Source organism: Drosophila pseudoobscura, chromosome 4, assembly GCF_009870125.1.
Source record: "Drosophila pseudoobscura strain MV-25-SWS-2005 chromosome 4, UCI_Dpse_MV25, whole genome shotgun sequence".
Taxonomy (NCBI): Eukaryota; Metazoa; Arthropoda; class Insecta; order Diptera; family Drosophilidae; genus Drosophila; species Drosophila pseudoobscura.
The window spans coordinates 9,376,982-9,397,856 of record NC_046681.1 but is presented as its reverse complement, the minus strand read 5'-3'; the positions used below and the strand labels follow the sequence as shown (position 1 = coordinate 9,397,856).

The following is a 20,875-nucleotide window of genomic DNA, read 5'->3' as shown; positions in this document are numbered from 1 at the left end:
GTTAATTTTTATAGACGCGTTTGTAAAGCATGATTTTATAGTAATTTTTTTTTAACGAAAAATTGACAAAAAAATTGAGTTTTTTATTTTACTACTGTTTTAAAAGCTTTTCCACTGCGATTTTCACAAAGAAAATAATTTTAATCGATAAATTATACAATTTTCTATGAGATTGGCTAATTTTTTAAGCCTGACTTTTATAAATTTTGTACCGTTTTTACCGCGATTTTCTAAAGAAACAATATTTTAACCGCTCAATTAATACATTTTTCTCCAGGACTGGCTAATTTTTAAAGGCATGACTTTATTGCAATTTTTTTAACATTTTGTAAACGAAAAATTGACTTAAATTGTTTGTTTTTTAGTTTAGTGCTGTTTTAAGAGCTTTTCTTTTTCGATTATCTAAAAGAGAATAATTTTAAGCAATAAATTAATCAATATTCGGCTAGGTTTTATAAACGTGACTTTATTGAATTATTATTTTTTTTTAATTTAAGCGAAAGTATTTTTTTTTGTATTTTAGTGATGTTTTAAGAGCTTTTTAATTATGATTTAAAAAAAAACAAAAAATGTTAGTCCATAAATTAAAACATTTTTTATAAGATAAACTAATTTTTATGAGCATGATTTAATTGAAATTTTGTTTAACAATTTTAAAGGGAAACGAAACTAATTTGAACGAAACAATTTTTGTTCTTTGCTTTTTCATTAAGATTTTCAACAAAACAAAAAATTTTAGCCCATATATCAATCAATTTTCTAGAAGCTAGACTAATTTTTATAAGCATGACTTTATTCCATTAATTTTTAACAATTTTTTAAACGAAAAATGGTTTAAAATTTGTTGTACAAAAAGTGCACTGCCGAAACTGGCATACCTTCTTCAAAGGGTATATAACAATTACAACAGGAATAGCAACAACAAAGCCTTCACACACACCAACACACGTGCACCTCTCACACACACACACACACACCAACACACCAACACAAAAGGAGCGATAACAACGATAACATTTTAGCACATAAATTACAAATTCATGAAAAATTTTATGCTCGTGTTGTGCACTCTTTCGTCGTTTTTCTTTTTTGCCCCCCTTTTTTGTGGGTTCCTTTTGGGCCCATTGTTGGTGTTGTTGCAGTATTTTGTTGTAGGTTTTTTTTTTTGTTTTTTTTTTTGGGTTGTAGAAGTTTTCTGTTTTTGGCGGTAAACGCATTGCATGTGGCCGTCGCTGTTGCCGCTGTTGCTGCCATTTACGTTGCTGTTGTGCGATGGCAGCAGCAACATGCGGCACAAACAGAGTGGGGTGGGGGTGGGGGAGGGAGAGACAGATATCGCACACACACCTGGAATATGGGATTGAGGTTCACCCCGAGTTGTCCGCAAAAGGTGGCGGCAAAGGTGCAGTGCGGTCAATGCGTTATTTGCAATTCATTGCAGCAATGGGAATCCAAATGGGGGCATTCAGGAGAAGGAGGTGGCAGGCCCCCAACCATATGGCGCGAGGGGGTGGGAGAGGGGGAGGGGCACGGTGCTGGTTCCTGGTCTGCATTCAGCTTTATGGCTTAATTTTTGCGTTGCTGCCGCTCTGTGTTTCTGTTTCTGTTGCCACACATTTTGCAAGCAATTTAAATGCTAATCAATTTGCCACACGTTCCATGGAGCGTGAAACGTGGAACTGTGCCCCACATGGGGGCCCCAACCATCCCCCACCGCCCCCTACCATCACACACAATTAAAACAAACAAAGTCGCCAAAGATTATGGAACAAAAAAGGGATTTTCGACGGCCGCCAAGCAGAAGCCAAATGAAATAATAATCACAAAGAAGGCAAATAAATAGACACTAGCGGGGGGGATAGACCCAGAAGATACCTCGGAATAAAAGAAGATCAGAAAGTAGCATTCCATTGAGGATTTTTTTCTGGTTTTTGCACCGAGGGAGGGCCCCTTACCGCGGCTCTAACGTTGGCTTGGATCTCAAAAGTACCCTTTTCATTCTAATTTTTCTTTATCAAAGTTTAGGATACATTTCCTGCCCCTCAAACATCACACCGCCGTGCGGCTCCTGCGCTAAAATGGAATTTATATATACAAAAAAAATGGAACAAAAATTCCGTGCATAGAAGATTTGGTTTTGTTTTGATTATTCGTTGGCATAGCTCGTCGACTGGTGTTTGCTTGTTCTGGGCCAGGCCAGAAAAGGAGGGGAGGGGGCCCAGACCAGACCAGAACCAGACCCGGAGCCGGCAGCAGAGGAATAGTTATGAACGATGTGATGTGCAGGTTGCATAAAGCAACACGTTGAATTTGAATAAAATGTGAGGCAAGTGAGTGAAATATTTACAGAGGGGGAGCCACAGATGAATAGGAGAGCCAGATAGCGGGCTTCAGGGGGGGAGAGAGGGGAAAATATGTGGCACAAAGTTTGATTTATGAGTTCGATTTGTAGATATTCCGATGTAAACAGAAACCCAAAGCAGAATTTTCACAGAAAAATGTGGCAGGAGTAAAAAAGATGAGTAAAAATATGCAAATTTTGTGTAAAAGTTTTTTGCTTTAAATTTTATTAAATCTAGAGACTGATTCGGACTTGATTTAGAGCTAAAAATAAATTTTATTGGTTACCAAAATTGAATGAAAATTTTGAAAAAACCACAAAAACTTGTAGAAGAATTCTCCGGGTATTTTTCTTGATGATCTTGCCTAAAAAAGGAGTTCCGTCGTCAAAAAAAACTTGAAATTTCTTTAGAGGAAAATTCGAGCAGAAAAAAATGCCACTGAAAACCGAAGACTTCAAGTGAAAAATTGAGCCAACTTGGAAAACTTTTCCACTGATTGTTAAAAACATTGTCCGTCTCCGTGAGCAAGTTTTCCGTGCACCGCCCAAAAAAAACCCCCCACTTTAATAAAGATAATAAAAAAAAGAAGAGGAAGAAAAGACCAGAAGCAGCAGATGGTAAAGAACAGGCGGGGGGAAAAAAAACCGAGCCAAGATGAAATTGCATTATGTCGATTTTGTGGATTTTCCTATGCAAAGAGAAAAATGTAGGAAAAGCCGGGAGGGAAAAAAAATCCGTTGGTTGAGACCCGGCTGCAAGTGGCTTAAAAAAGAGTGCCTCAAGATGTGGCAACATTGGTTACGGACAGAAGTTACTTTGCATCTTTTAAGGGACAAAAAAAAAACATGGAAAAATGCAGAATAAAAGGATAAAGATAAAGATTTTCATTGGTTTCGTCTGCAGGCAGGTACTAGGATATTTCTTAGCCATTTCTCATAAAAATCATTCATTCATTTGCGAGAAGCTAAAGTGTGCTCAGGGTACGGGGGACGGAGGGGGAAAGAAAGCCACGAAATGAGCTACGATTGGGGCCTAAGGGAAACAGTGTTGCATAAAGTGGAAAGAGTGTTGGCAATGGCTTCAAAAATGTGCCCAGAATCCACTGCTATCTTGGTTCTAATAAAAACACAGACCACTGATTAGATTGATGTTAAACAAAGGCCTTAAATGGCTCTTTCCTAAATCTAATTTTTCAATTTTTAATTAAGGTTTTTTTTGAACATTTATTTACTGTATTTTTTAATGGTTTTATTGAAATATTGAGCTTTAAAAGAGCGCTATTAAAATGTCAAATAATTCTTTTTGATGTTGATGAATTGTGTGGAAAGATTAGAGGGTTTTATTAGAACAAAATGTGGAATACAATCAGGGGAAATGCCTAAAGACAAGGGAGATTGGGAGCACAGTATTCAGGCTGCCATTGAAGCTCCTAATCTTTGCTCGTTTGGGGTCACCCTTTCCTCGTTTTATGTGGCATCTTCCAGTTTATCCCCCTGGTGTTTATCGGCTTAAGTAATTTCTGATGTGCGGCCTCACATTATCTGCCGTCTGCTGGGACAATTAAAAACAATTTTGCAGCCACAAAAGAGTTGGCAATAAATTTAATTGGGCGTCACCAGGAACGCCCATTGACTGGGGCGGAGAGAGAGGGAGAGGGTGAGTATTTTCGCACCTAGTGACAAGGTGTCTAGGGGTGGCCATTGTGGCTGTGCGACGAGGGGTGCCAGCAATTTATGCGGCTGTCAGTTGCAGGGGCAACTTGGATTTTTATTGGCACCCGGCACGCAGCCAGCCCCAAACGCTTAGCTGCCTCTCAAGTAATTGCATCGAGCACATAAATCAATTGAATTGCATTTTCATGCGACAAGTTTGGCCAACCCTCGACGCTCGCTGCCGCTGCCCTTGCCTGCAATTGAAGTGAAAGCCAAAAGTAGTTTTTTTTTTTTTTTTTGCCCCCTTCCAGCTGTCTCTCATCTTTTAAGCCCCCCAGTTGCCAGCCAAAAACCCCTTCAAGCGTAGCATAATCAATTGAAATTGCATGCAATGCGTCACTTGCACGCCCAGGACGGCCCCCACCCTCCACTCACAGGGTGCCCCAGCACGTAAAAAGATTATCGGAAACTTCGTTTATGGCTTATCAAATTACATAAATGATTAATGTTTCTCTATGTTTGTGGCCTTCGTTCTTTCCATCTTCCATCTTCCATCTCGTCTTCTTTGTCCTCTTCGACTGCTCGGAAAATGTCAGCAACAGTTTTCATTTCCGTTTTTCCACACTCTTCAAATGGTTTCTGTGCTGCGGTTGTTGGGGTTTGCCTTAAGTTGTTGTTCAGCATTTTATTGGAAAAGTTTTCTGGATCGCAAACGCTTAGCTGATTTGTGGTTTTTGTTTTTGAATTTTTTTTTTTTTGGAAATCTAACAGATTCCACAGGGAAATGATATGTGGGTAACCAGAAAATTGGTCTGACATTTAAGTTTGTTACAATCTTTATTTTTTGGGGTTTTTTTTGGATACGTTCCAAATGGAGTCCACACATGTTCCACACATAAATTATGGGGTTTGTTTTTAATTGAGGAAAATTAGTTAGTTTGAGTGGAAAATCGGTTAAGAAATTGGGTTCCACTTGGGTTCCACAGTTAAAAACCCATTACCTACTTAGAAAATTGGTTTTATATTTGAAAATTGCACAATATTTGTTGTTGGTTGTTATTGTACACGTTCCACATGGATTCCACACAAGTTCCACACAAATATGATTGGTTTCGCATTTAGCAAGATTAGTTATTTTGGGTGGAAAATGGATACTGAAAATGGGTTCCACTTGGGTTCCATACTCAAAAAACATATTACATACCCAGAAAATTGGCTAGTAGTTTAAGATTGATGCAAATTTGGATGTTTCAGACGTTTCAAATGGAGTCCACATATGTTCCACACAGAATTCTTGGGTTTAATTTTAAATTTAAGAAAATTAGTTCGTTTTTGTTGAATATGGTTTGCAATTAGGATCCACTTGGGTTCCACTTTAAAAAATATCCATATATTGTTTGAAATTGGCTTTTTCGAAGGCAAACTAGTGTTTATAACTTTGATCCCCTTGGAGTCCACACAGATTCCACACTGGATAATCGCCAAAAACATAATTCACCCTCAAAATCGCAGTCAATAAGCTCCCACCGTTTCCCACATTTATCGCCCCACACGCCGGCAGTAAATTAGTGTTTTATTTGTCTTTTCCCATAAACAAAAGTTCACAGTTGCATCAGCAAATGTTTTCATCTTGCACACACACACATCACTACTCGTCGTCCGCGCACGCACTCGGAGAGTATAACTCATCAGGGCACAAATTACAAAGACAAACGATGAGTGACAACCGCAAGGCTTTTTTGGAAGCGAAACGGAACGAAACGGTGGGAGGAAGGGAGGCGCAGGGAGGCTACAGCCTGGCCACCACTTAGCACCCACAATCCACAGCACCCCACGGGTGGGGTGGGGGAGGGTGGGGAGGTACAGGGCGGTGTACAGGGCGGTGTTTTTGTTAATTAAACAAATGCCGCAGTGACATGTGCACATCACGAGATGTGATGACTTTGCCGGGGCTTGGGTTCGGGTCGGGGTCGGGTTTGGGTTTGGGGGTGGCTCTGATGGGTTTGGGCCTGTGGTTTAGTGCATCTGCATTCGGTAGGGATGCGACTCACACACAGAGACAGAGACAGAGAATTCCGCTTGACAATAGCGCACACAAATAACGGGGAAAACGACGACAGCTCCAGCGACGACGACGACGACGACGATGGCTCCGCATGCAATTTAATTTATTTCAATTGCAACAGAATTATTACGACAGACGACAAAGTGCCGTCGCAGAGCAATTTGCCCAGCTTCCCTGGCTATCCTCAATAAATTTTCCCTACCCCCTACCCCCTACCCCCTTTCTCTCTCTTTTTTTTGTTTTTTAGGGAATTGTTAATAAACAAATTCATGCGCGAAAGAAAGTAAAAGCAGTAAGCGTCAGTTTCAATAAAACAGACGCGTGGCATCCCGCGTGGCACATTCCAGGGTGGATAATGACCGCAGAGGGGCGGGAGAGGGGCTGGAGAGGGGCGACAGCACTCTTAGAGGGTGGTCCGCAACGAAGGCAGAGGAGACTGGGGGTTAGGGCCCCCAAAACTATGAGGCACAGGGGGCAAAAACCAAAGATATTTCCTCTGAAAACTAGGGAATGGATCCCCCCACCAAACCAAGTTCCCAGGTCGCATTGGACTATTGTGCATCCCAAAAAGAAGCACTGTACCCCTTTTGCACTGTATTCCCCCCCCGGCCCCCCTTGCGCCACGCTCTCCTCTGCCCCTGCACCATGGGTGGCATAAAAGCATTCAATTTCGCTTGCTGCCTGGTGGCTTGGCCAGTTTCAAGTGTAAATTAATTTATGAGGCACGCCATGAGCCCGGCGCCTGGCTGCGGTCAGTGTTGCCTCCCCGCCTGGCAAATGTCAGGCAGAGTGTGAAATTTCATATTTGAATATTCGCCAAAAACGTTGACAAATGAAGTCTGCATAATTGGTTAGCATTTGGTTAGATACAGAGAGACACACAGAAATAAACTGCGACTGGCACTCACCTATCAATGAGCCGATGATGAACAGAGCGGCCAGCAAATTGTGTTGGCCGAACATTTTGATTGCCGTTGGTTGCCGTCCTTCTCCAATGGTTATCTGGAAAGGAAGAAGGAAAAAACAACAATTGGTAAATGAAATGTTGGTAGAATGGGGATGGCACGCCTCTGAGTCAGAAGTAATTTGTTTGCTTGTTTGGTTGAGCATAACAGAGACATTTCCAGGGTCTGCTTTTTGGAGAGGTGTGGCAACAAGTGTGGGAGGAGGGGGTAGAGCCACCTGTGATCTGTTACCTGTTACCCATCACCGATTCGTTGTCATCATTCAAATGTCGTTTTGTGGGTGCGGGGAAGCCCCCGGCTTGGGTTCCACAAACTGCTGTTTGACATGCCACCTGACGCTAATCAAAACTACACATGAGCATGCATTTTGGTCCCCCACCGCCCCTCACCCCCTGTAATCGTTCCTTCCCCCCTGGGCCGCAATTAAGCTTGAATTGAAAGTTTTGTTTTTGTGTCTGTGCCAACGAAAATGTTCATTAGTCCCCCCCACCCCCAAGGCCCCCCTGCCCTTCAACCAATCGTTCAATGATTGTCATCGTAGGTGTGACTAATTGTTGGTCATTTATCTTCTTTGCTTTCTGTTTTTTTTCCGTTCTGCTCTTTGGGCGGTGGCGGAGGTTTCCATGGAAATCATGAATAATTTACGTTCTAAATGGCAGGACTGGGTATAGGCCTTATGTGTCTCTAATTGATGGATAATTGAAGGTCTGGGCACAGAGTTGATCAATTGACTGAAGATGAGCAGCAGATGATGAATGGAAACAGGGATTGGGGGGGAGGGGGACAAGAGCGAATGGGGTCGAAGGAGGAAACTTTATAGGAATTTTCGGGGCAGCGACCAGCATGCAGCTGATATCCGATTACCATTTGGAGCAATTCGGGCCCCAACAGCACCCCTCAAACTTTTGTTCCAGCCATATTTCTACATCACATGTGAATGTGGGCCAATGGAATGCTTTGATTGACAAAAGAAAAGACACAGAGCCATGCACCTCCGCCTCCGCCTCCTCCTCCTCCGCCTCCTCCTCCTCCGCCTCCTCACCCTCCGCCTCCTCCTCGCCTCCTCCTCCTCCTCCTCCGCCTCCTCCTCCGCCTCCTCCTCCTCCGCCTCCTGGTGGAAGAAGCGCCTCCCCCCCGGAATGATTGTCAAAAAGTGTTTGCATGCTATCTGCCGATCTGACAGATGTAAAACTTCAACTCCCACACTATGCCAACCCCTACCCCCCGCCCCCCCCTAATGTGACTGGATATGTATCCGTAATTTCCGACCGTGTGTGCTTGTCTTTGTATCAACAAGGACTCACTGCCATAGGCAACAGCCATTGCCTGCTCTCCTGCCGCCTATCCGGCTATACGCCTGCCCCCCAGCCCACATTGTTGTTGTCCTGCTTTCCCCCCCACGACAGGTGCACGGAGTCCTAACATCGTCACACACGTCTCATTTTCCTGTATTTTCGTTTCGTTGCCTCGTTTTCTCGTTTTCTCTTCTTTTTTTTTCGTTGGCAGCAAACTAATTTCAAAGCAAATGCGATACAGTCACAAGTGACTGAGACGACGACGACGACGACTCCCCAGCCTGTTGTTGGGTTTCCTTTTGGGAGGGGGGGGCTGGTCTCGTGTGTCAGCCTGTCAGCGATACCCTCTCACTGAGGGCGAGAGTCCTAAATAACTTGAGCCAGGTGAGAAAAATACTCGTATATGTGGGGGGGGGATTGAGGTCAGAGGGAGACTTTAATCAAACCAATTAGAGGGGAGACTTAAAGGGTATTCGAACCAAGGAGAGCCCAGGATCTCCCTTTGAAGGGCACTCCCCAATTCGTTGTATCCCCGGATACAGCCACGATCCTTGGCCTGGCTCGCATGTTTTGGCAGCTTCATTTGCATAATTCCGTCGTTAAGTGGCGGAAAAGTGTAATCGAATGAATGACTCACACCAGCTCTGGGGAATGCCCTGCCCCCCTTCCCCCCCCTGGACTGCAATTAGAAGTAAAATTTATTGAAAAATGAATTGAAATTTTCAGCACAATGAGAAAATCATATGACACTCGTGCTGTCCTTCGGTTTTGGGGTCTCTTTTTTTTTTTTGACAAATGGACAAAAGACAAAAGGGCAGCCCCACAAGTGCCATTGGGGGCGGACAGGACAGGCTTTCAAATAATGGAAATTCAAAGAACTTGTACTTTTTTGGTCATGTGGTCGCTCTGTCTCTCTCTGTCTCTCCCTCTTTGGAAATGTGTGAAAATCCTGGGGAAAATGAAATGTTGCCAAGGACAAAAGCATATCCCCCTGCCCCTCCACAGCCCCTGACCAGCGTATGGCTATGGAAAATTGAAAAGTTATCAATTACAGCTCCCTTTTGAGTGATTGACTTTCCCCCCCACCCTCGACCACCCCCCACCCACCTCTCTGCTGAATGATGAACGTCTAGCATATGCCAAAAAAAAGAAGAAAAAGAAATAAAAGAAAGAAATGTTTTGTTCTTTGTGGCTCGACCCCTCCTCCTCCCCCCCTCCTCCAGCATTTCCCGTGCTTCTTCCCAGCTCAGGTTACAATTTCATGGCCCGCAGCGTATTGAGGTAATTGAATTTTGGTTTTTGGCCAGGCAGCTGCCCGATGGGGGCACGTGGGGGGGGCAGCATAAAAATGTTCAAATTACAAGTGCGAAAATTCGCAAAATTATTCAGCAGGTAACATAAATCACCCGAAAGTCTCCAGTTGTGGAGGGAGAGAGAGAAAGTGATGGTGCCAGGGATATCAGGATCAGGGTCGTAGTTCGATGGATAGCAAGTTTGCTTTAAAATAGTTGAAGGAACGCATGAACGATAAAAACTCCTGATTTTATTCAGAAATTACATTCTTTGGCCGCCAGAAATCTACATTTGTGCAGGGGAATTTTTATCTTTTAAGAAAAAAGTAAAAGTCTAATGAGAGGCACATGGATGGCTTTTTTCTGCATTCAGATATTTAATAAAATATTTTTAAATATTAATTAATATTTTTTAATATTTTTAAATAGTTTAATAATAATTATTCAGAGCAGGAAAATTTTATTTATCTAACTTTATTTATTTTATACTTTTTATTCACCACGAATCTATGAAATTTTAAAATTTTTATGACTTATAAATAATAAATTAATTTTAAAAAATATAGAAATAAAATACTAACAATACAAGTACATTTTAAATCATTTTAAAATATTTTCAGAAGATATTTTTCCACAGCAGGAGAATTATATTATCACTTTATTCAATTTATTTCATGCTTTTTATGCTCTACGATTTTCTAAATTTACAATTTAACATAATTAATTTAATTTAATTAAAAAAAAAAACCAAAATCAGGAAAAGTACGTTTTTATTTAATATAATTTATTTCATGCTTTTTATCCTCTAAAAATTTACGAAATTTTAAAAGTTTAAATAAAAAAAATAAAAAAAAAATTAAAAAAAAAATTCGAAATCAGGAATATTATATTCTTATGTAATTTAAATGTTTTTATCCTTAACAAACCTACAAAATATTAAAAGTTAAAAAATTTAATTAAAATCCACTTAAAAATCCAATTCGAAAGCAGGACAATTATATTATTATTTACTTTAATTTATTTCATGCTTTTTATACTCCACGAATCTAGGAAATTTAAAAGTTAAATAATTTAACTAAAATTAAAAAAATTAAAAAAAAATTTTTTAAAGCAGGAAAATTATATTATTATTCAGTTTAATTTCATTTGATGCTTTTTATGACTTACAAATCTACGAAATTTCAAAAGTTAAAATAATTAAATTAAACAAAAATTCAAGTAAATTCAAAATACATTGAATATTTACTCAGACCATCTCGTAATGCAATTTCTTTGCTGAATCATAGAATATGTAGATTTTTTCTTAAAATTTTCCACCCATAAATATGTTTTTAGTGTCAATTGTAATTCAATAGCCCTAACTCTGTTTCTATTGCCCACCAAATCAAACTAAAACAATCAAAAATAATGCACTCCCCCTCGCATGAAAAGCCCCTGCCCCTGCCCCTTCCCAAATGATGATGATGATGGCCACCGAATATTCATGAATATTAACCCAATGGCCGCACTAATTCGATTCGAGCACACAGAAGCACTTGACTTGATTGAAGGCAGATCAAGTTGCCGCAAATAAAAATGTTGAAAAATAACCAAAACTAAAATGATGATGATGGGAATTAATTAATAACTCGAATTGGATAAATAACACACAAAAAAAATGTATACATATATATAGCCGAGCACTGCCTGGAAATTCCAATGCAATGAGAAATTCTTTTTTTATAGAATTTATTGGATGGTGGATGGGGGGGATCTGGGGACAGCGGATCTCGCCCACTTGTGGCGTTGCCAAATCGATTTCAAAACTCCATAAACAAATCGGAGGCGGGCCTCTATACACCATTTGAGAAATCTCAAGCCATCCAATAAACCGAAAACAAGAACAAGAACGAGGAAAATTTATAAACAACAAAAAAACGAAGCATTTTGTTCGCTTTAATTTGTTTATTTTGTGCTAAAGAGCAACACGCATCGAGTGCCATAAAAAATCAACAGGCAGCAGGCAGCAGGCCCCGAAAAAACAATGGAGAGATGGGGTGGGGGGGGTTGGGGGGGAGTCCGAGGGAAACTTACAAAATTTATAAACTGTGCAAACTCTGGCCGAGGGCAGCAATACGAGTGCGATTAAGAGTGAAAGCAGCACCCAGCAAAGAACGCCATAAAAAAAGGCAAAGAGATGGCAGGGAGAGGGCAGAGAGAGGGGGAATACAATATTTATGCAAACGTCAATTGGCCTGCAATTGAATTGAGCCATGAGGCATGGGGCACGTACTTCTGTTTCTGCACCCTATAGATGGGGGTACGTTAGCTGCGCTGCTGGGCAGAGGACTTGTCTCTGGGCGCGATATATCTTCGGGTAAAGCCTTTGTATCGGCACGAAACAAAATTCCTATGAAAGGCCATAGAATGCTCATTTTAAACCAGCAATTTTTAAGGATAATGCCGCAGCAAGTTCCGGAGGAAAATTAGGAAAATGTGAGGGATTTAATAGCAAAAATTGCACAGATTTTTGGGGTATATTTCGTACCCGAAGTATGGGGATGTGATCTAGTTATCCCACGGCCTACAATGTACGGAACCTCTGTTGAACAGTGTAATCTTTCAATAGAGCCCCGCTCTCTAGAATCCCAGAAAAAATCTGGGATTCAACAGCTTCAGTTTTCCGAGTGATTTGCCCAAAATTTCCTTTAGTTTCGAAGCAATTTAAAGTAGAACCTCAACCAATTCCCATCGCTGCCCAGCGTAGAGCAGCCCAAGGATATATTGAAGGTATGCCAGGCTGCCTGTCCACCATTCTTTGATCAGAACTCATCAAGGGCAGTATCTGAAGGACCTTTCATTCAACTAATTTCATATTCCTACTCATTCAATTATTCAAAGCTCTGGCATGGAGAGCATTTGTCATTCGTTCGTATCCATCATCTATGAATTTTCATTTGTATTTTTTATTAGGAACCCATACACTTTTCCCCCCCTTACCGTCGCTTGTTTCACGTTCTATCCCACCCAAATTGATACACAAGTCAGACGACGTGACGTATGAGTGATGATGCGTGTGCCACATCTCTGCCTCGTCCCCATCCCCGGCCAGGGCCCTGTGTAAACATTCGATTCCGATGGTGGCCCGGCAGCATATGATTGCCATATTCGATATAGCGCCAGTAGCTCTATAAGGCCAAAAAGAGTTTGATGGAAAATTAGGTTGCAGCGACGCCGGCGCCAATTCCGTTTGAGAGAGAGAGCTGCTCGGGCTTGTTTATGCCACTTGAGGATGTTTGAGGCACCGCCACCGGCCACCCTCCCAATGTGCAACATTTGATTGACTGATTGACTGAGTGACTGAGCTGAGCGAACGAGTGAATGATGATTGTCTGCTGCACATGTGCCCATGCCCCTGCCCCTGCCCAGGCCTCTGTATCTCTATTGATTTGCATCTATTGGATTGCCCATTTCCATAATTTATTTGATTGATATGCCATATACCCCGCCATCGATATATATATTTATGTTTATCCACTCGTGTGTATTGCGCCTTTTTTATAAATTATTTGCCATGGCTTCTCGGCATTTATTTGCCGCTAATTTGACTGTCAATCAATCGCGAGCTGCCCCAGAAAAGTACATGCCTACAGTACATACAATCAGTATATATCCACCCTTCATTTGTGTTTTTTTTTCGCCCTGATTTTTGGCTATAAATTCCTATATTTGCACTTGTATCACTTTGTTCAAAAAAAAATACCATCAATATTCACGTTTTTTGTGCATACAAAATGTATTTTAAATTTCAAGTTCCGTTGGATAAATATTATTATTGTGCATTTGAAATGTTTCAATGGCAGCAAAAGTGTGAACAATTGTGCCCCAGAGTGGTTTTCAATTACTTATTTGGGATGGCAACTTTTTTTTCTATCGGCACAGATCTATAGGCTTTCGATTACATATTGAAGATGTTAATTTTTTTCAGGGATTTTTTTAGGAATTCTTTTCGATATTTGAAACTTTTCTGCTGTTGGCAAAAATTAGCCAGCCATTGAATATTTAACATTTTGCTGGTCATTGGCGTTGGGAAAATATTTAAATTAAACTCTTAACATCTATCAAAATCAATAAGATCAAAAAATCAAAAAATCAAAAATCACAAATATATTTTATAAATTTATCAAATTTCCGTAGTGCTAAAATATTCTTTTGATTTTCCTTAACACAAATAACTGCCAGCCATTCAAAATATATATATATATATATATAAATATGCCATTTAAATATATTTTCATTAAGTCAATTTCAATCAAACTTTGTCCATGAATTTTTCATAGAAATTTTTGAATTTTTCAACAATAAAAAGCTGCACAAAATCTCCTTGGAGAGCAGAGAGGCTCAAATTAATTGCCACAGAGAGCCGGGAGCAGGCAGGTTGCTTGAGAGGCGACAAAGGTTTTATTTAACTTGGCCCAAACCAAAGCCAATTGGGAAAACACACACAAAAAAAGGAGACAAGAACAAAGGGATACCCAGTACTCAGTGGCAGGGCTTCAGGGGATATATGGATATGAGAAATTGTCTTCAAAAAATGCACCTCATTATCGATGGAAATATTATTGAATATCTAATAATTTGGAACACTTTTGCTGCCAAAATATATATATTCAATGGAATGAAAGCGGTATAGAAATGAAATATTACTGTGTAAAATATTTGTATCCATCCTCAGCGTCATCATCATTTATTCATGACAATTTTTGCTTCTTGCAGATGCAGCATCGGAAATGAAATCGAGTCCCAAGCTCTCAGGTTAAGTTTTCAAACAAATGAAAAACCTCCTCTCATCGATAATGCACACAAAAAATGGGCCAGAAGCAGGGCCAGAACCAGGGCCAGAACCAGGGCCAGAACCAGAACCAGTTACCAGGAAATATGAAACAATTTCCAAACCGTAAGTGAATGAGGAATTTATATTTTTTGGCAAAGAATAGCCACAAAAATAATGGCTGGGTTGGGGCAGTCCTAAATAATGAAAATATTCTACAACTTTGCATAGAGAAAGGGGTCAAAGGTTGAGGCTGGAGCTGTGTCAATGAGTAAACCACAAAATGTCAGTGACAGATACCTCTGGGCGATTCCTTTTCTTTTTTTGTGGGGGCGAAAGACTCGTTTTTCCCATTTCGGACAAATAAAATCAATCAATTTTTGGTCTGGCAAGTGGCAGGCAGCAGTCTAAGTGCTGGGGCGACACAGAAATCTATTTGCTAAGGTGTTGACTCAAAAAAAGGAAGTGTTTTTCGGGGAAGAAGGGAGAAGGAATGTGGATGGAATGTAGACTTTAACGATACCCTTTAGGGGGAGGTTAGAAACTAGATTAGGGTCCAGCTTTCTTTAGAGAAATTGAAAAGGAATTCACTTCCCCCAGAGCATGAAAAACTCCCTCTTCCCAGACCCAGATCCAGACGAGACCGAAACTCCTTAATAAGTCATCGACAGAGCAGAGACCCACTTTCCAGCTCGATTCTGTAATTAATAGAATCAACTGGAGATGAGAAACCCTTGGCAATGCTCAAGTGCTGAATGATTTAGCAGCAACTCTGCCCCCCACCCCCCGCCCTCCCCCCGAGTTGAATTTTCATTAACCAAAAAAAAAAAGGAGAAGAAGAAGGAAAACCGCAATGGGAAAACAGACAATTTCCAGCGGTTCCGGGTGGCGGTGGGGGGGGGGACATGTAATGCCATGAAAATAAAAATCAATCAACACGTTCGCTTAATAGACCCAAGCAGCCCTCCCCTGCACGCCCCCTTCCCCCCTTTCCACTCATCAGATGTAAATGTGTATCTGCAAGATACATCTTCGAGTGGCTCCAAGTATACATTTGTATCTGAGTATCGACTCAAGTATTGCACAAAGACAAATTGCTTTTGTCTCTAATTTTAACACGACTTGACGCGGTCTTCTTCTCATTTCGGTTTCATTTTCATTTTGGTTATTGTTGCTTTTGTTGCCTTTAATTTGTTTTCTTTTTTTTTTTTGCCGTGGGAGTGAAAAAATATTCACACGGTTAAGGATTTTTTTTTGTCTTTTCTTTTGTTGTTTTTTTTGGAATTGATTGGCGCACGTTTTGCGCGTGGCTAAGCAAAAAAAGAAAAACAAAAAAAAGACCTAACAGAATAAAGAAAAAGTTAACCAAAGTTTGCCCAAGAAAAAAAGTACAAAAAGTACCAAAATTTTATGACCCGTCTGTCGAAAGGGCCACAAAGAAATGCATTCCCAAATTTTCACATTTACATTTTTTGTGTTTGTTTTTCACTGACTCTGAAAGAGTCTGGTCTGGTCTGGTTTATCCTTCTTTAAATGGATACTCTTTTAAGGAGGGGTACTAGGATTTTTGGCAGAGGCTTTTTTTTGTGAAGAGGAGGAACTAATTTGTGGCTCTTGAAGAATTTTTTCGACTGTACTTAATGGACTTTCCATGGGACAAAAATTGGGTTGTAGGGCCTGAAAGAGTAGATTATTTTCTCATAGATAGATTTTTTAAAATACGCCCAAAATGTTTTATAAAAATTCAAAAACTGCCATTTGGCGACTCTCTTCACTTTACAAATTATTACTCAGCTTAGGCGACACCTATAACCAAAACAATTAATAGATTAAAATGAGAATAAGACCACCTTTTACCGAATTTTTTGTTCATGTCGATAGAGTGGATATATCTGAAGATATAACGACCCAAAGTTGATCTTTCTGCACCTTGGGCATATTTTTAAAATATTTTTTGCCATGGTATGGTCATATTTTTAAAAGTTAATTCTTTATTGGCATTAATTTGGAATAAAATAAGTACAAAATGACAGCCGCTCTGCTTTCAAAACAGACTTCTGTCAGCTCCTAAAGATACTTGTTTCTTTGAACTCATAACCATACAAATATTTGACTACTAAACACATTACACCCCTCAAAATCGTATGACTATTGCATATTCCTCCCTAAAATATTTGTATATATATTAAACACTCGACCCGCTAGAGTATCACCATCTTCGACTGTATCTTATCTTTCGGTTTTGCTGGTTCACTTTGGTTCAATCTTTATTGAATGACTGTGTGCGGCGTCTCCGAATGGCTGTTGCTTGTTCCTGTTGTTGTTTCTGTTGGGTGCTGCCTGGAACACCACTTTGTGGGTGCTTAAAACAGCTGACAGGCCCCACTGACAGATTGATGAATGTTGATGCTCCCCCTGCTCCCCATCTCAACGCAGCCTCTCTCTCTCTCTCCCTCTCCCTTTCTCTGACTGCCAGCTGCCTGTTGTGTTTTTTTTTTTCTCACATATTGTGAATCTTTTCCACACTTTTAATGAAAATATTTTTTCGGGAGTGAAAACGTGCTATTTTCATTTGACTTTGCGGCCTGTCTGTAGATTTATGGCTGTCTTGGCTGTCTGGCAAGGGCTGGGGGTTGGGGGCTAGCCAGGTTAATTTTTATTGGAGGCTAATAGGGCACACGGCTCTCAGGCCCACTCGCGGAGTGCCGTGCCTCATTGGGATCAATTTGGTTTTGGTTTTTCTTTTTCTTTTGGTTTGGTTCCATTTCCATTTACAGCAGACAAGTCAAGGGCTTTTCATTTTACAAATTTGGATTTGTTTTTTGTGGGCAAAAAGGTCAAGCTGTCTTAGGAGAGCTTTCCTGTACAGCTGTAAGTACAGCAGAAGAACCGACAGTTATCAGCAGAGTACTACACACGTAAGGGGATTAAGAATGGCTTTTCAGGTGTGAATGGAGTGGGATTAGATGGCAACTATTGAGGGGAAGCTGCCATGAAGATGAGGGGAAACTCCCCTAAAGATGAGGTGTAAGGAGAGCGGGGACATCTTTTCTTTTATTTATTTAGCAAGCGAATATTACTGTGAGATTTCTTAGTAACATTTTTCACATTTATTTTATTTATTTATTTTCTAGCGCTGAATAGAGCATGACAAAAATATATTAATAAATAAATAAATAAAATAAACCTTAAAAATGTTACTACGAAATTTCACAGAAATATTATATTATATATAATATAAAATATAAAATTATTATATATTATTATTATAAAATATTATAAAAAAATATTTATAATATTTCGAACATTTCCAATCAAATATTTGTGGCCAAAAATTAAAGAAAACCTTTTTTCTTTGTGGGGCAAAAACTAAGCCAAATAGTCAATCATTTTATACACCAAAATCTCTTCTTAAGCCATAATTAATCTGTAGAAAAAATAGCAAAAATCTACTATGAAAACTGATTAACAAAGCTTTCCATTTGGGTGGAAAATCTTGAACTAGGTTCCACCGTAAAATCAATGGAGAATTTCCAATTAATGCCCAGCTTTTCAAACACTTTCATATTTCCCTATGATCAATATTGATACTTCTCTCAGTTTATTCACCCCTTAAACCACACAGAAAATAACTCATTTGTGTCTCAAATATTTAAACACATTTTCCATGGCAAAATCAAACCAAAATCTAATCTATACCCAGATATAGTAGAGCACCCTTTAAATCTGTGCCGTTCTCTTGGAGCTTAAACCATTTTGACAGTTTGTCAGTGTATGCAAATCCTTGGGCAAATCCCCGATTCTCCAGCCAAGGATTCGACAAATTGGAGACCCGCAAATAACAAACAAAATTCTGGGAAAAATCTCGCGAAAAAAGGGAAAACAAAACGCATTTTCTGACCCAAAAAAAAAAAGGGACATACCTCCCCCGGAGAGCCGGACCCGGCAGCACTTATTGCGGGTGTTTTTCGTGTTTATTTGAATGCAAATGTTAGTTATTTTTTCAGGACGGCCGGTCGGGTTTTTTACGCACTTTTTTCGCCCCAACCCAAGCAGCATTTCGACCTTAAAGGTCCAGCAATGTTGCGTATTATTTTATAATTTAATTTGGCTTGATTTCGGTGTTTGTTTTATGGTAATTAACAGGTTGACACACTTACTTACAGAATGTTTGTTCGCTTCCCTCTCTGCTTTTGCCCTTTTCTCCACGGGCCTCACGTTTTTCACGTTTTTTTTTTCTTTCTTTTTAGTTGTTTGATTAGGGGGCCGCCTTTCGGATGGCTGGATGGTCTAACGTTAGATAAATGAGCGATTTAAATGCTAATTAATTGTTAGACAACACACTGGCACACGCACACACACACACGCGGGCGGGTGGACACGCACACAGATAGAGAGAGCGGGCACAGGGGCACAGTGGCAGAGGCAGGGGCACAGAGATGTATCTCGTTTCTTTCCTTGTTTTAATCTCCGCTTTTTGTTCCGTTATCGTCACCGATCTGTGGCAGCGATTGAGGCATTTTTTGTATTTTGAAAATTTTTCGAAAAACCGTCAAGCGGTCACACTAGCACGCACACACACACACACACTTTTGTACACTTTCGCATCACTCACGCGAGCTGGCGATGGCGCTGTTCACGCACGAACTGTAAATCTCAGAAGAGAGCCTTTCGTCGGGGGGGTGGGGGGTTGGTTGTATGCCACACAACACGAACTGACGAAGAAGTACCGTTATGCCAAGCGTCCGTGCCTGTCGAACCGCGCGCGTCAATGACTGAATTCGGTGTGGCAGCAGGCGGGTTGAACGTCGGCGAACATCGGCGGCAAGGCCGTTTCGCCCCTCCCCTCCCCCCCTCCACCACGTCACACCGAATTTTGCATGCAACATGCTGCAGCATAAATAAACCGAAGCCCACACGAAGCCCCGAACCGAAGGCGATTTACAAAAACAACAAAAGGCCGACGGCAAACGAAGCAAGCATCGCCGCAGACGAAGGCTAACAGCAGCATTAACAGCGGCCGCACGAAATGTGCGTGTCTGTTAACAGTGGCGCCAGCTAGCGGTTAGCCGCTGGTACCTGCATCTTATACGCTGTTAATGGAGTTCCAACAGCCGCTGTTCGATGCTGCCGGTTCGAAGAGGGGCAATGTTCGATGGTCGCTGCTCGAAGCAGACCAAGTTCGATGCAACTTCCCCTGGAAAACGACGAAGAAATGCTTGATGTGGGATGTCGGCTGTGGGCTGTGGGCTGTGGGTGTGTGTTTCGGTGATATGTGGGTGTAGGTCAGGGCGATTCGGCAGCTAAGTGGACATGATTGATCTTGCTCGGGCAGTACCTCTATGGAAGAACGAAGGACAAAACAATTTGGTGGAAGTTCTATCTAAAAAGTGGGAATGTTTTTGGGCGAGAGGGAAGGTTGAATGAAGACAGACCTTCGTCTTCCTTTTTTGGTACGGCTAATTTAGGGCTTAAGGGTGAAAAGTACACACAAATAAATGTAGCCTCAATAACATACTTTTTGTAGATTCTATACCCAAAGAATTTGTGTACTTCTGGGTGAGGAATGAGCTCAATCAGTAGTATATTTTACAGGATTACACAGATCAACACCTAATATATTAGTAAATATTATCTTCGTTAAAGGGAAATACATTTTTCCGCAATAAGATGGAGATATTCGGAGTCAAGGAAGACTTGTATTTTCTAAACAGCGAAGTATTTGTCTCTAGAGGTTATTCCGTAAGGTAAATTCGAACCCGAAAGACCATAAATGTTTTATAATTATATGAAATATGTCTCTTAAGTGATAAAAAAATATATATTTTACTTGTGCAGTGTCTCAATAATATCGTAAATAATATCTCCCTTAGGGGAACATTAATTTTTCCGCAATAATATATACATATTTGGAGTCAAGGACTATAATACTACTATAATACTGGCCTATTTTCTAAACAGCGAAGTATTCGCCTCTAAAGATGCCCCTTAAAGTAATGTCGAGCCTGAAAGACAATTATAAGAAAAATGTATCCTAAGAGTTAAAAAATATATATTACTGGTATAATGCTCCAATATTATCGTAAATAATATCTCCTTTAAAGGGAGTTTCATTTTCCATCAATAATAGATGTTTGGAGATCGAAGTCCAACCTTTCAGACCATTAATGTTCCTTAATTAGAAGAAATATGTATCTAAAGATATGAAAAAGATATAATACTATTAAAATGCCTCAATAATATCGTAAATAATATCTCCTTTAGGGGGAAATTAATTTTTCCGCAAGAATAGATATTTGGAGCTCAAAGTGTTCGTCTATAGAGGTTTTCCTCAAAGTAAAGTCCAACCTGAAAGACCCTTAATGTTCTAAAATTATAAGAAATATGTCTCTTAAGTATAAAAAAGATATACTACTGATATAATGGCTAAAACTTTCTGAAGACCCTTCCGCAC

The 20,875-nt window shown here is 40.3% G+C and overlaps 1 protein-coding gene across 3 annotated transcripts in view; it reads right to left on the bottom strand.

Annotated features, from left to right (window-relative positions):
- Window positions 1-19,239, bottom strand: part of beat-IIIc (beaten path IIIc) — an 86,377-nt gene extending 67,138 nt beyond the window's left edge. For 2 of the 3 annotated variants that reach the window (XM_015181009.2, XM_015181010.2), the window contains exons 1-2: window positions 18,582-19,239; window positions 6,968-7,061 (exon numbers count right to left, since the gene is read on the bottom strand). In XM_015181009.2, coding sequence (XP_015036495.2) covers window positions 6,968-7,022 — 55 coding nt within the window. In that variant the 5' untranslated portion in view covers window positions 7,023-7,061; window positions 18,582-19,239. The remainder of the gene's footprint in view (window positions 1-6,967; window positions 7,062-18,581) is intronic. The other variant, XM_015181011.2, reaches the window with a different exon arrangement.
- Window positions 19,240-20,875: the final 1,636 nt, after the last annotated feature.